We start from the raw sequence: 18006 nt of genomic DNA on the forward strand, positions 1-18006 counted from the left end.
GAGTTGCAGTAGTCCAGACGTGAGATAATGAGGGAGTGTATGAGTTGTTTAGTAGTATCTGGGGTTAGGAACGGATGTATTTTGGAGATGTTGCGGAGGTGGAGCCTGCATGAGCTTGCTAACGATTGGACATGGGGTTGGAAGGACAGATTTGAATCTAGAGTGACACCTAGATTCTGTACCATCCTGACATTTGGGGGATATCTGTACCATCCTGACATTTGGGGGATATCTGTTCTGTCCTGATATTTGGGGGTTATCTGTACCGTCCTGACATTTGGGGGATATCTGTACCGTCCTGACATTTGGGGGATATCTGTACCGTCCTGACATTTGGGGGATTGGGCCTTCCAAGTCACCAGAACTAGTGTCCCTATTGGACATTTTCCCCTTGTGACAGACCCAACCGGGACATGGGCTTTCGAAGGGGACTGAAGGCTAGCCCCTTGCCATGCCGGCTTCCACCACCCTCTAGTGGCATCCAACCATAGAGGAGAGGTGCTATAACCACACCATGTATTGATGAGCTAATATGTGAGTTTTATTTATTTATTACAGATACTTATATAGTGCCATCAATTTACTCAGCGCTTTACATATATATTGTACATTCACATCAGTCCCTAACCCTCAAGGGGTGTACAATCTAAGGTCCCTAACTCACATTCATACATATACATACTAGGGCCAATTTAGACAGGAGCCAATTCACCTACCAGCATGTCTTTGGAGTGTGGGAGGAAACTGGTGTACACAGAGGAAACTCACGCAGGCACAGGGAGAACATGCAAATTACAATCAGGTGGTGCCATGGTTGGGATTTAAACCGACAATCCTAGTGCTGCCAGGTGGAAGTGCTAACCATTCAGCCACTGTGCTGCTAGAGGCTCCCTTATTTTTAAAGGAAGCTTCCAGATTCCAATAAGCTTTTCCCCTCAGACCCCCCACAACCACTGCACGAGGGTTGTTGGGAACAGGCCCTCATCAACAGTTCCCTACCTTATTATGAAAATTATGTGGCAGTCTGCACTTAGAGGAACTGTTTTCTTCCTGGTTAGAACTTTCCCTTTAATGGCATTACCCACAAACTAGAGATCTTTTCCAATTATATCGAGTGGAACACAGAGACAGGAAAAGCTGATTGTACAGACACAGGCAGTCTGAAAACGAAAGTTAAACCACAAACAGGGAGGAAGTGATGTCACAGCAGACAGGAAGTGATGTAGGAATATAGAAAGGAAGTTCCGGGTTAGTTGGAAGGAAGTAGAGAAGAGACATTGTCCTTGGCAGCAGAGGAGGTAATAAGATTATATTTTATATTTATACCCAGTAAACCCCCCCCGTCATGTCTGTCCTCTTCCTCCACAGTCATTTCCATCCTCTTCCTCCATAGTCACTGTGATGTCTGTCCTCTTCCTCCATAGTCACTGTGACATTCATCCTTTTCTTCTATAGTCACTGTGATGTCTGTCCTCTTCCTCCATAGTCATGTCTGTCCTTTTCCTCCATAGTCTCTGTGACGTCTGTCTTCTTCCTCCATAGCCACTGTGATGTCTGTCCTCTTCCTCTGTAGTCACAGTGACATCCATCCTTTTCCTCTGTATTCACTGTGATGTCTGTCCTCTTCCTCCATAGTCACCTCCAACCTCTTTTTCCATAGTCAACATGATGTCCGTCCTCTCATTCATAGTCAACATGATGTCCGTCCTCTCATCCATAGTCAACATGATGTCCGTCCTCTTCTTCCATAGTCACTGTGATGTCCCTCCTTCCTCCATAGTCACTGTGATGTTCATCCTCTTTCTCCATAGTCAACATGATGTCTGTCCTTTTCCTCCATAGTCGCTGTCATGTCTGTCCTTTTCCTCCATAGTCGCTGTCATGTCTGTCCTTTTCCTCCATAGTCGCTGTCATGTCTGTCCTTTTCCTCCATAGTCGCTGTCATGTCTGTCCTTTTCCTCCATAGTCGCTGTCATGTCTGTCCTTTTCCTCCATAGTCGCTGTCATGTCTGTCCTTTTCCTCCATAGTCGCTGTCATGTCTGTCCTTTTCCTCCATAGTCGCTGTCATGTCTGTCCTTTTCCTCCATAGTCGCTGTCATGTCTGTCCTTTTCCTCCATAGTTGCTGTCATGTCTGTCCTCTTCCTCCATAGTCACCATGATGTCTGTCCTCTTCCTCCATAGTCACTGTGATGTCTGTCCTCTTCCTCCACAGTCATTTCCATCCTCTTCCTCCATAGTCACTGTGATGTCTGTTACCTTAAGCATACTATTATTTCAGGTACTTATATAGCGCCATCAATTTTATGCAGCGCTTCACATATATATTGTACATTCACATCAGTCCACGCCCCTGAGGAGCGTACAATCTAAGGTCCCTAACTCACATTAATGCATACACATACTAGGGACAAACCGGAGTACCTGGAAGAACCCCACGCAGGCACAGGAAGAACATGCAAACTCCAGGCAGGTGGTGCTGTGGTTGGGATTCGAACCAACAACCTGAGTACTGCCAGGTGGAAGTGCTAACCACTTAACCAGTATGCTGTGGAACCACACTATATATATCTAACTATATGGACTTATTATGTCTCCATAAGTAGAGCTTACCCCTACCCTACAGAGGAACTTCAGTCCTCTATCCATTTTCTGCGCCCTCCTCCTCCAGCACCACCTTTATGGGCCCTGCAAAGATGTGCCAAAGGGCTCTACCCAGCATCAGCCCCTGGCAGGGCCCATCGATACATCTGCATGTGTGCAGGATATTTCCCACATGTGTAGGAAAGGGGAAGTCTTTTTGCTTCCATGTCACCTGTCTTTCTGTATGCATGCGAAAACATGCGTGTGCAGATGGTTGGGGAAACCTGTGCATGTGCAGATATGCTACAGGGCTGTAGAAACCCAAAGTCTTGGGGGGGGGGGGGTTACCAGACATCTTTCTTGCCTGAGTGCTGCTTTGCAGAACCAATTTAATTAAAGTGAGGGAAGGGAGAGGGGGCAGGGCATGAAGATTTGGGGTTTAGGGTGAAGGTCCCCCTTAATTCTATATATTTTTTATATAATCAAGATAATAAATATTTGGAAGGCACACCATTTTAAAGTTTTGAGTATTGTAGTTTTTTTTTTTTATTTTGATCCTGAATATATTTCACATTTATTAACATGACACAGTTCTAAACCTCCCTCATTTTTGGATGGGGGGGGTTATAACTGATCTATAATTGTTCATGAGCTATAATGATCAGCCGATATATTATATCTCTACAGAGATCAGAGTCTTGTATGGATCACATGATTTCATCAATGAGGATGGAGGAGGACCCGAGTCACATGACTGAGAAGATATTAAACCTCACCCTGGAGATCATCTACCTGCTGACCGGAGAGGTGAGGAGGATTCTGGGAGGTCACATGACATCACTCTGATCTCTAATAATAAAACACAGACCTGACCAGAGAGGTGAGGAGGATTCTGGGAGGTCACATGACGTCACTCCTATCTCTATTAATAAAACACGGACCTGACCAGAGAGGTGAGGAGGATTCTGGGAGGTCACATGACGTTACTCCTATCTCTATTAATAAAACACAGATCTGACCGGAGAGGTGAGGAGGATTCTGGGAGGTCACATGACATCACTCTCATCTCTATTAATAAAACATGGACCTGACCGGAGAGGTGAGGAGGATTCTGGGAGGTCACATGACATCACTCATCTATATTAATAAAACACAGACCTGACCGAAGAGGTGAGGAGGATTCTGGGAGGTCACATGACGTCACTTTTATCTCTGTTAATAAAACACAGACCTGGCTGGATAGAGGTGAGGGGGATTCTGGGAGGTCACATGATATTATTGTTGCTATTTCAATGCAGAGTTTTCCTCTGGTGAAGTCTGGTGACCATCTAACCATCAAAGTGCCTCCAATTCACTCCCTGAAACCCAAGAGGAACAATGGCAAGAAGATTCTAGAAGTCACCCAGAAGATCACTGACCTGCTGACAGGAGAGGTGAGCAGTGTTGGGAATTCTGGGACATTCTCCAGTAACAGACAAGGGATGTGTCTGGATGGTGACTGTATCATTGTGTGTGTCAGGTTCCTATAAGGTGTCAGGATGTCACTGTCTATTTCTCCATGGAGGAGTGGGAGTATTTAGAAGGACACAAGCATCTCTACAAGGACGTCATGATGGACAATCAGCCGCCCCTCACATCACCGGGTAAGAGGAGACTTTATTGTAAAGGAGAGAGCAGTACGGAGGGTCCACCTAGATCCCCCATCATCTGATAAAGATATAGAAACAATGGATTCAGTCAGTATGTGTGTTTCCTACAGATGGATCCAGTCATGGGAACCCACCAGAGAGGTGTCCCCGTCCTCTGTATTCCCGGGATTCCACACAGGAAGATCACACCATCCCTCACCATCAGCAGGTAGATGGATCCAGCGATGTGAACCCACCAGAGAGATGTCCCCGTCCTCTGAATTCCCAGGATTCCACACAGGAAGGTCACACCATCCCTCACCATTATCAGGTAGGTGGACTCGGTGATACTGAACTTTGTGAGATGACCTTCTTCTATGCATTCTCTTGCTTTATTGTTTATTTTTTATATATGAAGTGCAGTATTTGTTGCCCTTTCCCGATCCCCATTTCCAGCTTCCTTATTGGGCATCCACCATTTTTCTTGTTTCTTTAAAATCAATATATGTCCCTTTTTCTGTGGGTCCAATCACATTGTAATGGCAACTTTGGGAATTCCAGGGAAACTCCGGACACGAACATGAGGGAAAACAAGCTTTTTATTTACCAGCTGGTTGACCTAGCCAGACTCGTGTCTGCAAGCTAAGTTCCTTGAAAAGCATCATACATGGTGTATATATCAACAATTATGTCACAATGCATATATTTCCTCTTTACTTTTTGTACCTTTAAAATACATCCTAAACAATTCAGGAGGATAAAGCCTTTGCGGTTTCACATTTAGATAAAATATATATATATATATATGTCAGCTGCTAGACTGGAACACATTGTTCCACAGGAAATGAGGCAAGGAAGTGTGATGATCACCTGGTTCTGCAAACAGATGCTTTTAGAAATGTTAAAGCTTAAAGGGGAACTCTGCAATATTTGGGTGCTGCCACAACATGACATCATAGGTCCTCATCCTGCTTGTGTTCCTCCAACTGCTGTCAGAAGTTGAATGACATGCTGCTGTTCTATGCAGTTGTGATTCCAAGCCAGAGTGATGATGCACCCCCATGGGTTGGATCTCTGCCCCCCTCCCCCCCAAAATTCCCAGGAAATTACCATGTAATATGTTCTGAACAAAGCAGGACAGTAGACCTACTACATATCTTGTCTGTGATTGGACAGTTAAAGCCCAAATCCAGGAAACTGAAAGATCATCTCCCCGCAGTTAGACTATGGGATATAGAATGGAAGATCTACTTAACCGATACCCAGTCCATAGCCCTGCATTGGATGTAATGACGCCAAGGGACAGTCCACCACTGAAGTGGGGGGGGGGAACAAGCACAGTACAGCAATGAGACGCTCTGCCGCAGTAAGACATTTGAATGGTGTAAACATTTCAAAAATGGCCGTCTGTCCATCAGTGACGATCCTGGCCGTGGCAGTTCCCAGCCCACCGCAGTCATTCCTCTGAACCTTCACTGCATGGAGCTCCTGATCCTGGATCATCGACCCATAACCTGTTGTGAAATCGCTCAAGAGACGAATCTCTTCATCGGTGAACACAACGATGAGGAAGTGAAGCCAGCTGTCCTAGGATGGTTCAGGTGTCCTGACAAATCTTTCTATGCTGAAGCTTTCCAGGCATGAGTTAGACGCTGGGAAAAGTGTGTAAATGTAGCAGGGGAGGATGTCGAAAATTAGATGCAGTTTCCGCTCCTTTGAAATTTGTTCTTTAATTATATAAAATGAAAATAATGCCCCTGTCAAGGTCCTGTCCACAGCAGAGGTTCTGGAAGGTCTGGCAGTTCTGCAAGTACTCTGCATGGCCGCAGAAGGACACATCAACCTCAGTCTGGTGCCAGACGGCCTTTATAAGGAGGCTCATCACTTCCTCAAGTTGCTGGATGATCTTTAGCTCCCTGTGCCCTGTTCCTGTGACTTGACCTGTGATCTCCTGTTACTGACTCGGCTTGCTCCTGGACCTGTCTACTCTGCCTTACCCCTGATCTGACCTCGGCTTGGCTTACTGATACTCTCTATCTCGCTCCTCTGTGTATGACCTCGGCTATCCCATCTGACTACGTCTGCTCTGATTCCCACCTGGTACCTGACCTTGGCTTGAACCGACTACCCAGTAAACACCTAAATCCCGGAAGGGCTTGCATACCATGCACAGGCGCCTCCTGTCTTCAGACCTATCTCCGTGCACCAGCTGTGCTTCTGAGTGGACCACCAACCAGCACTCCTTCAGGCGACCTGTGCAACTTTGGGCCTGACTCCCGCTATCCCACTCCCAGGGAAGCCCTCTCTCCATTGGCCTCCATCACCAGGTACATGATAGCCCCCTTGTACTATACACCATCACTGGTGGGGAAGGGGTTAACATTTTGGGGTAATGAATAGTTAAGTGTGTTCCTAACAAGTGTTAATTTGTGTAACGTGTGCTGCTTTTTACTACAAAAAAATAAAATAAATCTGTGTTTTTTTTTCTCCCTGCTTTTGCAGGGAGAAGAAACAGAGAGGTCATCCCCTCTGCACAGAGCCCTGTGTTGATTGTCAACACAGGGCTGTGGGCTGTGATTGGATACCGCCCCATCAGCTGGTCCCTGCAGAGCTCCACTGATTTGTGTCTTTCTTTTATATACCTGAAAGTTAATAGACCTTTTCTATTATTTTTGGGGTTTAGGGTGAAGAACAGATTAATATAAAAGTTGAGGTTAAAGAGGAAGAAGAGGAGACGTATGTGGGGGGGGATCAGCCGTCCGCGGAGGAGGTCGGGATGGTCATGAAGAGTGAACAGGAAGAAATGTCTCCACCTATCCACACAGGTAAGTAGCGGACACTATGGAAGAAACGGGTCGCAGTCTCATTTACAGCTGAGTAGAAGGTTTGTAGTTTTATGGAGAAATGTTGGATAATTAGTAGATCTTCCCATCGTCCAATTCCACATCCTCACAGTATGCCTCTATCTCCAGGGATGGGAGTCTTAGATTAGTACACAGAAGCCACTTATTCATTTTTTAATTGAATATCCTGACGGTGGGAGGTAAGTAACCGAAACCTTGGAATAGTATAAGGATTGTAATATAAGGAAAGTTCGATCATTATCAGATCTTCACACAGTATACCCCGGCCCTGGGCTCGCCATGCAACAAGGCATTCATTATCAGTTTTACTCCCTTCTATTTACTTCTAGTAATATCCAAACCAAGGCAACAATCCTGCAATAGTTTGTCCATACAATAAAGATTTTAAACTTTGTATAAAAATCAAAATGTATATTTAACCTTTTTACTGCTACTGCCATATTTCTTATAGTTGTGGTAGCAAGGGGGGAGGGGGTTTTATACACACACCCAGCAGTGTGTGTGAGGAGGAGATACTGGACACCATATGAAAGGTCCATCTCTATTCCTCAATATAACGTCATGTTCCCAACAAATGAGGAGGAGATACTGGACACCATATGAAAGGTCCATCTCCATTCCTCAATATAACGTCATGTTCCCAACAAATGAGGAGGAGATGCTGGACACCATATGAAAGGTCCATCTCCATTCCTCAATATAACATCATGTTCCCAACAAATGAGGAGGAGATACTGGACACCATATGGAAGGTCCATCTCCATTCCTCAATATAACGTCATGTTCCCAACAAATGAGGAGGAGATGCTGGACACCATATGAAAGGTCCATCTCCATTCCTCAATATAACGTCATGTTCCCAACAAATGAGGAGGAGATACTGGACACCATATGGAAGGTCCATCTCCATTCCTCAATATAACGTCATGGTAAGCGGCATTTCCACTTATTCCACTGACGGGGGGAGGAGCTAAATCTCCAGTTATTTGTGAATTCTGACATTTCTTCCATTTCTCTCCATCAGATGGCGCTGATGTCAGGAATTCCTTGGAGCTACATCTTCTATTATCTGCTGATTGGAAGTCAGAAGATAATGCCATCACACAGGATTCTCCAGGAGTGAATCCAAATACACCCAATATCCATCACAGACCTTCCTGTCCGGAGACATCAATGGATCCCTCTAATCAGGGGGAATCTTCTGACCAACCACATACTAGGAGTGCAAATGTCCATTTAGGATCTCACACTGCAGATAGACCAACAGATCCATCTAATCCCCAGGAATCTTCCTCACCCCATGAAGGAGCTCACCGAGGGGACAATCTGTTCTCATGTTTAGAGTGCGGGAAATGTTTCACTCGGAAAGGAGCACTTATTTTACACCAGAGAATTCACACGGGTGAGCGTACTTTCCCTCGTTCAGAGCGCAGCAAATGTTTTAAACGTAAGGGCACTCTTCATACACACTACAGAATTCACACAGGTGATCGTCCTTATTCATGTTCAGAGTGTGGGAAATCGTTCACTCAGAAAAGGACACTTCTTATACACCAGAGAGTTCACACGGGTGAGCGTCCCTATTCATGTTCAGAGTGCGGGAAAACTTTCACTGAGAATAAGATACTTCTTGTACACCAGAGAATTCACACAGGTGAGCGTCCTTACGTATGTTCAGAGTGCGGGAAATGTTTCACTCAAAAAGGAAGCCTTGCTGAACACCAGAGAATTCACACGGGTGAGCGTCCCTATTCCTGTTCAGAGTGCGGGAAATCTTTCACTTCGAATGGAAGCCTTTTTCAACACCAGAGACGTCACATGGGAGAGCGTCCTTATTCATGTTCAGAGTGCAGGAAATCTTTCACTCTAAAAGGAGCCCTCGTTAAACATCAGAGAAGACACACAGGTGAGCGTCCTTATTCATGTTTAAAGAACGGGGAAGATAATCTTATGAAACACCTGAAAAGTCACACGGACGAGCGTCCCTATTCATGTTCGGAGTGCGGGAAATCCTTTGCTTCGAAAGGAAGCCTTGTGCAACACCAGGGAAGTCACACGGGTGAGTGTCCCTTTTCATGTTCAGATTGCGGGAAATCTTTCAGACGGAAAGGAAACCTTGTTATACACAAGAGAATTCACACGGGGGAGCGTCCTTATTCATGCATGGAGTGCGGGAAATCCTTCACGCAGAAAGGACACCTTGTTAAGCATCAGCAAAGGCACGACGCCGCGCAGCTCACCCAGAGGATTCACATGGGCGAGCGTCCTTATTCATGTGCTGAGTGCGGGAAATCGTTCACTCAAGAACGAAACCTTGTTAGGCATCGGAGAAGACACGTCACTCAATGCGTTCAGATTACGGGAAATGTTTCACAGATATAAGAAGTCTGATTGGACATCAGAGCGAAATCCCCCCCCCCCCTTTTTTTTTTTTAAACTAATAGAACTGATTAGTCCATAGAACATCTATTGGAAGGAAATGTTTAGTTAATGTTTTAGAAATGCTGCAATTTTTGCCCCCCCCCCAAAAAAAAACAAAATTTGTTGTATCCCCATTTATCTTGTTTTCATTGTTCATACTTCAACCCCTCCCCCTTCCTGACCAGGCCATTTGTTGTGATACGGCGTTGCATCACTTTCCCTGACCATTGCGTGGTCATGCCATGCTGCACCCAAATGGAATGCGTCTTTTTTTTTTTTTTTTTTTTTCCCCACAAATGGATCTATCTTTCGGTGGTATTTAATCGCCTCTGCGGTGGGGGAACTACCTGGGTCACAAAGGTCGTACTTGCGACCGGCCCTGGCAGTCTACCACTAGGCCTGGCCAGGGGGGCCCTAAATGGTTTCTTACAATGGGGTCCTGAGGTTTCTAGTTACTCCACTGATTCAGACCCCTTCACTTTCCTCATTTGAACCCTGCAAGTGCTGCAGCTTAATAAATGGTAAAAAAATAATAAATAAAAAAACTACTGACACCAGTGGTGGAACTACCAGGGTCACAAAGGTCATACTTGTGACTGGATCCTGGCTTTCACCACTGGGCTTGGAGGGAAGGGCCCCGGCCAGGGCTCAGGAGGGATCCTTTATTGGGTCCTGAAGTTTCTAGTTACTCCACTGAATCAGAACCCGTCACTTTCCTCATTAGAACCCTGCAAGTGCTGCAGCTAAATAAATGGTAAAAAAAATAATAAAATAGTAGTTATTTATTTTATTATTTTTTTTACCATTTATTTAGCTGCAGCACTTGCAGGGTTCTAATGAGTAATGTGACGGGGTCTGAATCAGTGGTGTAACTAGAAGCTTCAGGACCCTATTGCAAGAAACCAAGAAGGGTCCCTCCTGAGCCCTGGCCGGGGCCCTTCCCTCCAAGCCCAGTTGTAAAACACCAAAGCACAGTCGCAAGTATGACCTTTGTGACCCTGGTAGTTCCACCACTGGTGTTAGTAGTTTTTTATTTTAACATCAGTGGTGGAACTACCAGGGTCACAAAGGTTGTACTTGCGACTGGGCCCTGGCATTTTACCACTGAGCTTGGAGGGAAGGACCCCAGCCAGGGGGGCTGTTCATGGTTTCTTGCAATGGGGTCCTGAGGTTTCTAATTACTCCACTGATTCAGACCCCGTCACGAATGGCAACGCGGGTGGGCGTGTGCTCCCTACCCGGAAATGCAAAATCACTTATTTGTACGTGATTTTGTGCACCCGTGCCGCCCTGTAGCAGTACAGCTGCTATAGGGTGGACGGGAAGCGGTTAAGAGCCATAAATATTCCTCAGACACGCTGCACACCATGTAAGTGTTGTTACGAGTCCACACTTGAAGATGGAGACACTTGGCCAGAGCCACGAGCAAGAACCAGAAAAACAGAAGAGGTTTCTCGGGCAGTGTGCACTCCTTTTTAGCTGAGATGCCGTGCCGGGGGGGGGGGGGGGGGGGGGAGAGTATTGCGCACTCACTGCTTTCTTTTTTATTAATTTTTTAATGTCTATTATTAGAGAATTGCTTTTGCAAGACCTGGTTCTAGTGGACCCAATTTAAATTCTCCAGGAAATATAAAGAACTGCTTGAAACCAGCGCCCCGTAGGTGGTTGAACAGGGGTACTTTTACTGTCCCCACCAGCTTCCTACCTTTTTCTTTCCATCCTCCACCCCTACTCTATGCCTCTTTCTTTTTTTTTTTTCTTCCTCATCCATTATTATTATTATACAGGATTTATATGGCGCCAACAGTCTGTGCAGCGCTGTACAAAATGAAGGCCGACATTACAGTTACAATACAATTTGGTACAAGAGGAAACAGAGGGCAGTTTGATTTATATTTTGAGACCAGATTGGTGATGTAGCCGGGAGCAGAGTTGTGGATGGCTTTTTAAGTTGTTAGTATTTTGAATTTTATTCGTTGAGCAAGTGGAAGCCAGTGGAGGGATTGGCAGAGAGGGATGGAGGACACTGAGTGGAGGCCAGTAGAGGGATTGGCAGAGAGGGGTGGAGGCCAGTAGAGGGATTGGCAGAGAGGGGTGGAGGCCAGTAGAGGGATTGGCAGAGAGGGGTGGAGGACACTGAATGGAGGCCAGTGGAGGGATTGGCAGAGAGGGGTGGAGAACACTGAGTGGAGGCCAGTAGAGGGATTGGCAGAGAGGGGTGGAGGACACTAAATGGAGGCCAGTGGAGGGATTGGCAGAGAGGGGTAGCAAACACTGAATGGGGGCCAGTGGAGGGATTGGCAGAGAGGGGTGGAGGACACTGAGTGGATACCAGTGGAGGGATTTGCAGAGAGGGGTGGAGGACACTGAATGGAGGCCAGTGGAGGGATTGGCAGAGAGGGGTGGAGGCCAGTGGAGGAATTAGCAGAGAGGGGTGGAGGACACTGAATGGAGGCCAGTGGAGGGATTGGCAGAGAGGGGTGGGAGACACTGAATGGTTGGTAAGGTGGATGAGCCTGGCAGCAGTATTCATGATGGACTGGAGGGAGGATATTCTATGTAAAGGTCATCCAATGAGGAGGGAGTTGCAGTAGTCGAGGTGAGAGATGACAAGGAAGGGAATTCGGAGCTTTGTGGTCCTTGCTTCCTTCCCTCTCTCTTCTCTCCATGTTTAGCCTGATTTTTCTCCTCGTTTAGATGGAACATTAGAGGGGATTTATTCTCCCCACTGACAATGCAATTATTCTTTGCAGCCGGCTACAGCACTCCAGACAAGGCGCCAGAACTTCCAGAGACAATAAAATGCCTGCAAAAGTGTGTCCTGAAAGGTCCTGGTTCCTCAGGTGAAGGCCAGTTATAGAATGGGACAGCGGCTATTTTTTTTGTCCTGGTTCCTCATGTACCCACTATGCCTCTGTACCGAGTGTATTCTGATTCTTTTTTTTTGTTGTCATTGATAAATAGTTAAAACAAAAAATGTCTATGACTTTGGATTGAAGATTTGCAGCACACGGTCTTTCTTGGATAGGCTGCAATTTCTAAGGGAGACAGCAAGCGCGTTGAACCTGGAAATAAAAAGTTAATACGATTTCTTGGGAGACTGAAGATGGCAAAACATTACAGATTTGCACCACATATGGAAGTAGAACTAAAGGCGAAAGGATCAAATTCCTGTCTGTGGCCAAAAATGTCCTCGAATATTTCAACCTTCTGGACCCGGGAGGAATAAAGCTCCGGACACCAAAGTGCAATCTCTGGAAGTTTAATGCGTGGTCAGAAAGACTGATGAAATATTATATTCTTATCAAAGAAGATAGAAACCACAAATGGCTGAGGACCACCATACAAGGTAGTTCCGTTTCTAGGGAATAGAAACTAAAGTCATGAAACGAGTGAAACTCAAAAACAAAACTAACTGTTCACACATCTAAAATGGAGGCCAGTTAATAAGACATTTTTCTTTATGATAGGCAAGACATTTTTTATTTATTTATTTTTTCATTTTGGCTAAAGCAAGGGAGGGTTATAACCCGTCAGATTTTTCTTTTGCAATCTACAGTGAAGGAAATGCGTGTTTGATCCCCGGCTGATTTTGAATGTTTGCCCACTCACAAAGAAATGATCGGTCTAAAAATCGAATGTTCGGTGTATTGTAACACTGAGAGACAGAATAGCAACAACAAATTCAGCAGAAATGCATGTCTAACAAATGATGACTGATTTGCATGTTCATGACGGAAATAAGGATTTGATCCCCTTCACAAAACATGACTTAGTACTTGGTGGCAAATCCTTTGCTGGCAATCACAAAGGTCAGATGTTTCCTGGAGTTGGCCCCTAGGTTTGCACACATCTCAGGAGGGATTTTGGCTCACTCCTCTTGGCAGATCCTCTCCAAATCATTAAGGTTTGGTGGCTGATGTTTGGCAACTCGAACTTTCAGCTCCCTCCACAGATTTTCAATCGGATTAAGGTCTGGAGACTGGCTAGGCCACTCCAGGACCTTAATGTGCTTCTTCTTGAACCACTCCTTTGTTGCCTTGGCCGTGTGTTTTGGGTCATTGTCATGCTGGAACACCCATTCACGACCAATTTCAATGCCCTGGCTAAGGGAAGAAGGTTCTCACCCAAGATTTGATGGTACGTTGCCCCATCCATCGTCCCTGTGATGCGGTGCAGTTGTCTTGTCACCTTAGCAGAAAAACACCCCCAAAGCAGCATGTTTCCACCACGTTTCACAGTTGGGATGGTGTTCTTGGGGTCATAGGCAGCATTCCTCCTCCTCCAAACACGGCAAGTTGAGTTGATGCCAAAGACCTCGATTTTGGTCTCATCTGACCACAACACTTCCAACCAGTCCTTCTCTGCATCATTCAGATGTTCAGTGGCAGACTTCAGACGGACCTGGACATGTGCTTTCTTGAGCAGAGGGACCTTGCGGGCACTGCAGGATTTCAGTCCTTGTTGGCGTAGTGTGTTACCAATTGTTTTCTTGGTGACCCAATCGTTGTCATGCTGGAACACCCATCCACGACCCATTTTCAATGCCCTGTCAACCCATTTATTTAACTATTACATAACAAGTGGGCCAGGAGGAGGAGAACTAAGTTTGGGATGAAACTGCGATGTGTGTGCCCGCTGGAGAGATTCACATTCCTGGACACCCTGAGAGTGGAAATGGTGGGGGAGAGTCCAACGATTTTCACTGGAACGGGAATAAAGGTGACCCTAGGCTGATCTGCTGACCTGGCACCCTGCTTGCTGTCCCTTTGCATACCTCTGTGGGATTCCCCCGTCCTTGGCAAGGAGCTGCCGGTCCGCTCGTATGGTTTTACAACCTCCATGGTCTTCTTCTTCCCTACTCTGCACACCCATCGGATGGACTTTTTGACCGCTGCATCCTGAACACACCGATCTCGCCCGGAATCCTGCCCCCCCAACCCCCATTAATGAATCCGTGGACTGGTTTTTATTCTTGTTATTTCTTCTTATTCCTTTTCATTTTTTTCTAATTCCGGTTCATTTCATATTTAATTTCCCAAAATATTTATTTCCATCTGTATCTGCCACCAATGAGAAGGTCCCCAGATGCTACTACACTGCCTCGGGGACAATGCTACAGCTACGTAGTCCCAGATACAGCCCATTAACTACAAAATTACCCACCTAACCTTATAATTGGGAAGGAACACCCATACCTACATTGTCCATCGGATGGACTTTTTGACCACTGATCCTGAACACACCGATCTCGCCCGGAATCCTGCCTCCCCCGACCCCCATTAATGATTCCGTGGACTGGTTGTTATTCTTGTTTTTTCTTCATATTCCTTTTAATTTTGTTCTAATTCCAGTTCATTTCATATTTAATTTCCCAAAATATTTATTTCCATCTTCTGTGTGAGCGCTGAAGGGTTCATAGTTTCTGATGATCATCTTTTAGGATTGCATAACAATGCATCAAGTACAATCAATGTATTAACCGAACAGTAATGATCCCAACCGGGTCCAAGGTCTTCAAAGGCACTGATAATCACAGCCAATATCCTGGCTGTATCTGCCACCAATGAGAAGGCCCCCAGCCACTACTACGTCGCCTCGGAAGCAATGCTACAGCTACGTAGTCCCAGATACAGTCCATTAACTACAAAATTACTAACGTGACCTTAAAATTGGGAAGGGACACCCATACCTACAATGGGTCCAACGCATAATCCTCTAAAATGTTACTCCAGCACAGCCTTCAAAAGACCCAGCGACCCCTGCTAGCTGCCAATGACAAAACACAAGGACAATGACCCCAAGACAGAAAATCAAATAAAAGAAAAAAAAAAACAAAAAGAGCCCAAAAAAGCCAAGACAAACACAAAGGACAGAACCAGGAGCGATCAAACAAAACACCAACCAAACAAGTCCAGGGAGGGTGGGAGGAACCTGACCAGTGTTGCCATGAGCTCTGATTGACTCCTGACAAGTCCAGCCTCCTCTCCTCATCCTGGAGACCCTCCCTCTTTACTCAAACTTCCAATCAGGTAAGCCTTATTAATGAATATACACCCAACCCTACTATATATCTCCGCCTCGTCTTCAAGCCCCAGTCATGCTGCCCCTCCCCTTATCTTTGATTGATTGGTTGCAGGCCATGTACTGGAAGCATTGTTGAAGCACCATTTAGTTCCAGTTTGTAAATGCTGAATACAGGCCCTAATGAAAGTGCTGATTGCCACTTTAAACAAGCTGCTAGCAGACTTCACAACTTTTTGAAGCTTGTTGAAAGCCTGAAGCCTGCTAGCAGCTTGTTTTAAAGTGGCAATCAACCCTCCCATTAGGATCTGTGTTCAGCATTTACAAACTAGAGCTGGATGACACTTTAGAACCTTCAACAAACCTTCCTGAAAGCTCTGCAAAGTGCTTTTTCAAAGCTTGCTGTCCCATAGTCCAAATAGGAAGTGAGAGGAAATCCCTGCAAATTAAGGGAATTGGGTCTGCCAGGTCACCAGAACTTATATGTGAGTTTTATTTATTTATTACAGGTAATTCTATAGTGGCGTCAATTTATGCAGTGCTTTACATATGTATATACAGTGGGGCAAAAAAGTATTTAGTCAGCCACCAATTGTGCAAGTTCTCCCACTTAAAAAGATGAGAGAGGCCTGTAATTGGCATCATAGGTAGACCTCAACTATGAGAGACAAAATGAGAAAAAAAATCCAGACAATCACATTGGCTGATTTGGAAAGAATTTATTTGCAAATTATGGTGGAAAATAAGTATTTGGTCACCTACAAACAAGCAAGATTTCTGGCTCTCACAGACCTGTACCTTCTTCTTTAAGAGGCTCCTCTGTCCTGCACTCATTACCTGTATCAATGGCACCTGTTTGAACTTGTTATCAGTATAAAAGACACCTGTCCACAACCTCAAACAGTCACACTCCAAACTCCACTATGGTGAAGACGAAAGAGCTGTCGAAGGACATCAGAAACAAAATTGTAGACCTGCACCAGGCTGGGAAGACTGAATCTGCAATAGGCAAGCAGCTTGGTGTGAACAAATCAACTGTGGGAGCAATAATTAGAAAATGGAAGACATACAAGACCACTGATAATCTCCCTCGATCTGGGGCTCCACGCAAGATCTCACTCCGTGGGGTCAAAATGATCACAAGAACGGTGAGCAAAAATCCCAGGACCACACGGGGGGACCTAGTGAATGACCTGCAGAGAGCTGGGACCAACGTAACAAAGGCTACCATCAGTAACACACTACGCCGCCAGGGACTCAGATCCTGCAGTGCCAGACGTGTCCCCCTGCTTAAGCCAGTACATGTCCGGGCCCATCTGAAGTTTGCTAGAGAGCATTTGGATGATCCAGAAGAGGATTGGGAGAATGTCATATGGTCAGATGAAACCAATATAGAACTGATTGGTAGAAACACAACTCATCGTGTTTGGAGGAGAGAGAATGCTGAGTTGCATCCAAAGAACACCATACCTACTGTGAAGCATGGGGGTGGCAACATCTTGCTTTGGGGCTGTTTCTCAGCAAAGGGACCATGACACCTGATCCATGTACAGGACAGAATGAATGGGGCCATGTATCGTGAGATTTTGAGTGCACACCTCCTTTCATCAGCAAGGGCATTGAAGATGAAACGTGGCTGGGTCTTCCAACATGACAATGATCCCAAACATACCACCCGGGCAACGAAGGAGTGGCTTCGTAAGAAGCATTTCAAGATCCTGGAGTGGCCTAGCCAGTCTCCAGATCTCAACCCCATAGAAAACCTTTGGAAGGAGTTGAAAGTCCGTGTTGCCCAGCGACAGCCCCCAAACATCACTGCTCTAGAGGAGATCTGCATGGAGGAATGGGCAAACATACCAGCAACAGTGTGTGCCAACCTTGTGAAGACTTACAGCAAACGTTTGACCTCTGTCATTGCCAACAAAGGATATATAACAAAGTATTGAGATGAACTTTTGATATTGACCAAATACTTATTTTCCACCATAATTTGCAAATAAATTCTTTCCAAATCAGCCAATGTGATTGTCTGGATTTTGTTTCTCATTTTGTCTCTCATAGTTGAGGTCTACCTATGATGCCAATTACAGGCCTCTCTCATCTTTTTAAGTGGGAGAACTTGCACAATTGGTGGCTGACTAAATACTTTTTTGCCCCACTGTACATATATTGTACATTCACATCAGTCCCTAACCCTCAAGGGGTGTACAATCTAAGGTCCCTAACTCACACTCATACATACACATACTAGGGCCAAGAGGAGGAGAGCTGTCAGAGAATGTAGTGAGGAGAGCTGTCAGAGAATGTGGCGTGGATGGTGGGGGGACAGCTGTCAGAGAATGTGGTGTGGATGGTGGGAGGAGAGCTGCTGGAGAATGAAGGACAGCCCCATTGGCCCATCAGCCCCTAACCCTCAAGTGGCGTACAATCTAAGGTCCCTAACTTACATTCATACATATACATACTAGGGACAATTTATGCAGGATC

The 18006-nt window shown here is 45.6% G+C and overlaps 1 protein-coding gene across 1 annotated transcript; it reads left to right on the forward strand.

Annotated features, from left to right (window-relative positions):
- Positions 1-1254: 1254 nt before the first annotated feature.
- On the forward strand, positions 1255-9631 carry LOC149453386 (uncharacterized). The gene is made up of 7 exons (XM_089688356.1): positions 1255-1298; positions 3270-3389; positions 3881-4015; positions 4102-4225; positions 4342-4541; positions 6894-7035; positions 8099-9631. Exons 2-7 carry the CDS (start codon positions 3285-3287, stop codon positions 9454-9456), a joined length of 2064 nt encoding a protein of 687 aa, XP_089544482.1. The 5' UTR covers positions 1255-1298; positions 3270-3284; the 3' UTR covers positions 9457-9631.
- Positions 9632-18006: the final 8375 nt, after the last annotated feature.

The sequence above is a fragment of the Staurois parvus genome, unplaced genomic scaffold (genome assembly GCF_062004578.1).
Source record: "Staurois parvus isolate SC_StPar_1 unplaced genomic scaffold, SC_StPar_1.0 ptg000449l, whole genome shotgun sequence".
NCBI classification, from domain to species: domain Eukaryota; kingdom Metazoa; phylum Chordata; class Amphibia; order Anura; family Ranidae; genus Staurois; species Staurois parvus.

Excerpts from the sequence above, each read along its gene's own strand:
- LOC149453386 (XM_089688356.1), top strand. The coding sequence starts at position 3,285 with ATGGATCACATGATTTCATCAATGAGGATGGAGGAGGACCCGAGTCAC. Across the intron at positions 3,390-3,880 it reads TCTACCTGCTGACCGGAGAG|AGTTTTCCTCTGGTGAAGTC; the intron begins GTGAGGAGGATT and ends ATTTCAATGCAG. Across the intron at positions 4,542-6,893 it reads CCATCCCTCACCATTATCAG|GGTGAAGAACAGATTAATAT; the intron begins GTAGGTGGACTC and ends TTTGGGGTTTAG.